The sequence below is a fragment of the Pararge aegeria genome, chromosome 5 (assembly GCF_905163445.1).
Source record: "Pararge aegeria chromosome 5, ilParAegt1.1, whole genome shotgun sequence".
Classification (NCBI taxonomy): domain Eukaryota; kingdom Metazoa; phylum Arthropoda; class Insecta; order Lepidoptera; family Nymphalidae; genus Pararge; species Pararge aegeria.
In genome coordinates, this window is record NC_053184.1 from 16,495,589 (window position 1) to 16,502,483 (window position 6,895).

At 32.9% G+C, this 6,895-nt stretch overlaps 1 protein-coding gene across 1 annotated transcript in view; it reads left to right on the plus strand.

Annotated features, from left to right (window-relative positions):
- LOC120623976 (tyrosine-protein phosphatase Lar-like) overlaps positions 1–6,172 on the plus strand; it is a 33,502-nt gene extending 27,330 nt beyond the window's left edge. The window contains exons 5-7 of the mRNA XM_039890273.1: positions 1,621–1,748; positions 2,796–2,964; positions 5,681–6,172. Of these exons, the coding sequence (XP_039746207.1) occupies positions 1,621–1,748; positions 2,796–2,964; positions 5,681–5,808 (425 nt within the window). The 3' untranslated portion in view covers positions 5,809–6,172. The remainder of the gene's footprint in view (positions 1–1,620; positions 1,749–2,795; positions 2,965–5,680) is intronic.
- The last annotated feature ends 723 nt before the right edge of the window (positions 6,173–6,895 follow it).

Sequence of the window (6,895 nt, forward strand, 5' to 3'; positions counted from 1 at the left end):
TTTACCCTGGTGCTGTTTATATAAAAAGCATTTTATAGTCATTTCCAGGATGCAAAATATATATGTGCCATAATTATCAAAAGCCAAATGATAATCATTGGTGTCATATAAAAATAATATTTAAACTGATAAATTATTTATTTTATAAGAAGACTTGTATAGCTTGTAAGTTGTTGAAAAGGTTGCCGAACAGCAAACTTGCAGTTCCTTTAGGTATAATATAATAATAATAATCATTTATTAAGACGTTTCAATCCATTTCCATTGTTAGTATATTAGTAAAAAATCCTTAACCACTAAGTTAGTATTGATTAGTTTAAAAAATAAATAAAAATAAACAATACTACACTCACAAAACAAAACAAAATTACATCATATTCTATGATATAACGGTTCAAGATCTGAAAATGAAATTAAAATCAAAATACACATTATTCTACACCTAAAGGAAATTAAACTATAAACAAAAACAACACAAAATAAAACACAGGTACAATGGGCGGCATTATCGCTAAAAAGCGATCTCTGCCAGGCAACACAACAAAGGAAAGGGAAAAAAACACTTAGACTTTAGGGTTACGTTGTGCACAAGAAGCAGTTACCAAATTAAAAATATACATCTATATATATATATATATATATGTATATATCAATTATTATATCAGACAAAGTACGTAAGTCTACAACACAAAGAAAAATGACTCAGAAGCAAAAAAAGGGTGGCGTAAAATATTTTTTAGGAAGTCTTAAGTAAAAATCTGTAGTGACTGCGCGCAGTGATCTGTACATTGAATATATTCAAAAAAATAAGGTGTTACTTATTTAAGTATTGCTTTGTACGTCATTAGAAAAAACGGGCATGAATGTTTAAAGCAAGGATTAAAGCTCCAAAAGGAAGATATATTATTTACACACACTTCAGTCGTTTGTTTAAACATGTTGAAATACTATTTACTTATCATGGATTTGTTTATTTATTACTTCTAGAAAACACTTTACATTTGGTATCTGATTTATAGATGTGTGTAGATGTACCCTATATAGCAGTGCGCTGCGTCTTGTTATTTATGCGGTCCTGTTATTAATAATGTCGTATTATTTTCTTTCTTTGGTGTCAGGTGTATAAAGTCTTGAAGCTTAGAATACCATTAGGATATTATCAATTTAGGTCATTCATCATCATCATCATTTTCCCTTCAATCGATTGAAGTCCACTGCTGGACAGTCTTTTGTAGTGAGTTACAACATCCATCCTACTGGGCTGTTGGTTTGCCAGCCGCTCCCAGCGACTCGTTTGATGTCGCCTATCAACCTCGCTGGGGGCCGACCAACGATGCCTTTTACCTTTGCGGGGTCGTCATTCCAGCACTGTATGAGTGACAAGTGACTCTGATTCTTATTATGAGGCCCATAATAAGCGACCATGTTTCAAGTCATCACTGGCAACACGCACTGTTCAAAGACTGTTGGTCTACAGGCACCGAGGGATTTTCGACGATAAATCAATCCAATTTAGATATTTCGGTGAAATTATTCGTCAAGATGCGGTGTAATATTTTTAATAGTTTTTAGCTGTGAAACTACTACAGGGAAATCTATTAATATTATATTTTGATTCAGAACCCACGACAGAAATAATAGGAGGTCCAGACCTGTACATCGACCGGGGCAGCACTATCAACCTAACATGTGTAGTGTTGTACTCGCCTGAGCCACCGGCATACATATTTTGGAATCATAATGATGCGGTACGTATTAAAATACTAATCAATTAAAATGTGCATTGACTGTTTTTCTCTAGTGGGAGGCTTCGGCCGAGACTAGTCACCACCCTACCGACAAAGACACGCCTCTCGGCGATTTAACTATAACTTAAAATAACTGTCATACTCCTCACAGGTCAGCCCCCTACTATCTTAGACTGCATCATTATCACCTGGTGAGATTGCAGTCAAAGGCAAATTTTTAGAGGACTTAAAAAAAATTTGCAACATAGGCTTTTCCGGCGATGTTTTTCTACTAACAAATATATCTTTAAAAAATAAACATGACACGCCCTCTGCCACTTCAGCTAGCTTATTCTTTTATGCTATGACTCTTGTATTGATAACATAGATTCGGAATTAAATATTACTCCATGTTATTTAACTTTAATCTATATATTAAGATTTCTATAAGTGTCTTGCTATGAGTTTTTCAATGATGTTCAGTAATTATTAATTGTATTAAGCTTATAGAAAAGTCCTATTATAGTATTAACGACTACGTCAACGATAAGAAAGCTTGAGAATAAACGACTGCTCTAACCAGGTTGCTTCTTAAATAGATTTAAATGACAATGTGGGATGGTGATGACAAAAAAAACAACCGGCTAAGTTAGTTGTGATTTCTTCTTAGACCAGGGTGCGTTCGGAATCTTGTATCTTGAGTGTTAAGTTGACGAATTTAGTTATCGCCATCAACTCACTTCTATTTACATACTCGTATATTACATGTAATGGGAGCACCAAAAGTGAATTTTTGGTGCTTACGTTACATGTAACCTATTTGAAAAAGGATTTTATTTTTTTAAATAGATTAATTGTTTATTTGTTTATTGCTATTAGGTAACTAAAAGTAGATCTAAATATAAGTAATTACAAGTTTTGTCCTAAGCTACAACCCAAAGTATGTGTACACAACTTGGAATTTAATTAAACAAAAAGTGAAGATAAAATTAAAGTTGACTCGATAAAATTAAATTGATTTGACTTGGACTTTGACTTTAAATGTCGTGTTTTGTTTTTATTAACCAGATAATAAGCTACGACTCGCCAAGGGGTGGCGTATCAGTTGTTACCGAGAAGGGGGAGACTACCACATCCTTCCTACTCATCCAGCAAGCACGTCCCTCGGACTCAGGGACGTACCAGTGCAACCCGAGCAACGCTCAGGCTAAGAGCATCGTGGTACATGTTCTAAACGGTGAGTTTCAGATTCTTAACTAAACCTAAGTCTCCTATCGGCAGTGGCATGCACTTATTACATATAAGCAATGCCTACCACAATAATTGTATAGCTCGTTTATGAGAAGGTTTTCCATTGTATACCATTCTGCATTTGTTTACTTCGCCATTGGTTGCCTGGAAGAAATCGCTATGAAGTGATAAGGCCGAAAATTTTATACGTTGTTTTGTTATACTTTTCTTTTTTTATGTACTTTTTGTGTTGTGCAATAAAAGTATATGAATTCTTTCATTCATTCATTCCTTCATTCATTAATTAATCAATTCATTCATTCATTCTCCTTCCAAGCTATCTTAATCAAAAACCCAGCGCACGCCACTGCCTATTCGAGGATTTGATAATTTTTTTCCAACATTAGAATATTCGGCTTTATCCAGGAGGTTTTTTGCCACTTCCTCTAAATTATGAGGCTAAGGTGGTCATATTTTTTTTTCATACAATTTTACTAGAGTTTAACTTCCATATTTTTATTAGCTTAATGTTACCTAGTTATAAGCTTTTTGGTATGAAAAGAAGTAACACTCATTACCCATTGCCAATTTACCATCACCTACAAAATAGCAGTATCGACTCAACATCAACTCGGCTGAATTTTAGCATTGGAGTATGGGGCTTTTTTCTATGTGCTATAAGCAAACTGTTCACTATTATTGGATCAGTAGTATACAGTTGTAATTCACTAGTTACCAATTTCAAATTGTACTTTATGTTACTTTACATGAGGCTTCAAAACACTTCAATGCTTTAATTTGAGTCAAAATGGTTGTGGAATTATATGGTGTGCGAGTACCTTTACTTGATTATCGATATTCGTTGGCTGCTTGTATGTCTAATTGTCTATGCCATTACGTGTTTATTCAAGTTGTATAAACTGCGGATGTTGTTGAAGATTGCTTATACACAATACAATGGTAATAGTACTGATAAAACTGTTAAACAACATAATTTTCATTCAAAAAATAAATGACAAAAAGACCGGTTCTTAAGTCATTATGAAATAAAAGTGCGTATAAGTTAAATAAAAATACATTTTATTGGTACATAGAGTAATGACATCACACGGGAAAATTAATAAAAAACTCTATAAAAATGGCGTGAGTTGCTTGATATCAATTTAAATAGATATTTGATTGGTAGAAGAGTCAATATGAAAATACATTAAAATCGCTCAATCTGACATGCAAAAAGTGTCATGAGCTAAACCCTTGCTTACTAAAAAAAAAGAAAGCTTAGAAGCCTTAAGCCTATTAAACTTCCAGTATGAAACTTATGATGCCAAAAGGAGTAGGAGGAGGAAGGAGCCATCTATAAAATAAAAACAATATCCGAAGTCTATGACAGCACTATCTATTAGGATCCCAATTTCCTTGATAAACGACCTCCGTAAGATAAAGGAGCAAAGTATTTTTAAATCCCAAGACTGAGTAAAATCCGTAGATGCCGAAACCATTAAAAAAACGACAGCGATGAATCAAAGAAATGAAACGTGTCTAATTGGACCGTTGCTTTTCTTTAAGAAACAGCAGTAATAAAATCTTCCGCAATTTTTTCTTATAATTTTGAATAGATGTCTTCTACACGTATCCTTAGTTTTGGATTTCTACACTCGCAATAGTAGAGTCGTTTTCGAGTAGTCAAACACTAACGACAAAGCAAATTAGAACTTGCCGCTCTTGTTTTAAAGCAAAAACTCATTCACACTGCTACAGTCTTCGCTCTGGGCGGAACGTATATAAAAAAAAAATAGTGTTATTGATTTTTCAACTCGTTTCTCTTATCGGTTCATTTCACTTTGGCGTTATTTTTTGGTGTCCGAAAATAGAGTATGTAAATCTTATAATAAGTTTACTCCGCAGCTTGAACGATATTAAAAAGATGTGTGCAATATATTGCATTGCGACGCAAGAGCTTTTTTAACCACTAGTACTACTACAAGCAGCTAACGAGGATTTCTAGAAAAAAGTCTTACAATTAAATCTTGCAAAAAATTAACCTTTTCCGCATGAGTAGCCTCAGTGTTCACGAAGAACTTCTTGCCCAAAAACTTATGAGGCCTGGTAAAAAAATTAAAACTTACTGACACCATATTTAAGTTTTTTTTATAAATTTAAAATTCATATAGCTTTAGCGCTTTGACCACTTAGCTACGGCCGTAGCTAAGTGAGTCCGTAGAGTTCCGAAACTTTTTATATGCATTTAAAATGTATAAAAATTTATATTTAATCCAAGTGTAGGTAAAAACACTTTAAAGTAAATAGTAATTATAAAACCATATTTAAGTGTTTATTGGTAATAACAGCATCGCTGATACCAGGCCATATAAGTTTGTGGAATTACATATACTGTATTGCCATTTAACTTCGTGCTTTAATGACAATAAATCGTCTCAAGAATATTCTCATGAGAAACTTACTGCAATATTATACATATTAATGCCTCACGAGAATAGTCTCACTACCAACTTCCTGCAAGCATATCAATATTGCCCCGCGAGAATATTCTCATGAGTAAGCTTTCTTGAAGAATGTTAATTATATAACTTTGGATAATATTCTCACAAGTAACTTCTTGCAAAAATGGCAATATTGCCACTATTGTCACGAATAAAAGATCCGTTAACATTTTGTTCAATCGGCAATGCTATTGTTGAGAACAGTTTTAATGTTTGCCAAAGAAGCAAATTCGATTTTCCCTTTGTCAGGTGAATACCCGGCCGCGATGCAGAGAGGAGGCCAAGCATTCGCCCCAACATCGATCCACTGCGTCGTGCTTGCCATCAGTTTGTTCCTCGCGTTATCTTGACATCTGCAAACAGATTTATCCATGTAAATAGTATCCCAATCTATTTCGCTGTTTATAATGATGCTTGTGATATTATAGCAGGTCCTATTTTAACGTGATTTTATATAATATTAAGAATAGGATTGTTGACACTAATCAAAACTTTGACTGTTTATGTACCCCTAATATTAAAGTTAGAAGCGTTTTAAATGGAGGGGAAGTTACGTTAATTTGTCGTACAAATAAAGTGCATTCTATGGAGTTATAAACCTCATGGGATTGTATCACTATAATCTGTCTTATAACCATTATTAAACGTATATAACTTAATCGGAATTTAATTTCGTGTCACTGTTAAACATTGTCAAATACCATGATGGAGTCACATACCCTATTCTAAGAAATAATTTTCATACGATAAAATATTATAAAATAATACTTGATTATCTACCGTACTTATTATTAACTGTTTCAACAAAAGCTATCTGTCAAGTCTGAATTGTTAAAAATGCTACATCATATTCGGCTGGTAAGTTTTTTTTTTAAATACGTGAAACTATATTATTTTAATCAAAATATAAGGGCAAAAAATTACTGAATAATAGTTTTAAAATAATTAATTAATCATTTACGAAAATCAAACATGCGTTTTTAAATAAAAAATATTTTCTGAAAATGTATTTTATTCTACAATCAATTACATGTTTTATTTAATTTAATAAGACGTGCCACCAACGAGATGTTATTATCTATGGAGATTCGCACTGTGCTAGGAGTTATAGATATAAAGTTGCTCGTGCCATTGACTTAACAATTGCCGGCTGTCTTACAATTCTCTTTGAAAACCATAGCGTAAACTTTTCACTCGCCTCAAAGCTATCGCATAACCACATCGAAGTGCGCAGTCGTTTATAAAAAACCCTGTTCTTTATAATTATTGGACTTAATTTATTTATTTTGATACTGTTTCAACTTCTATTTTGTGTTATTTGTTCAATAAAACATACTTTTACTTATATAACTGTCGGAAAAAAGAGAAACAAAACTTAATATTAGTCTTAAGTTATTTGTTGTTTTAAAGTAAAAAGTAAAGTAAGTCGATTGTAAT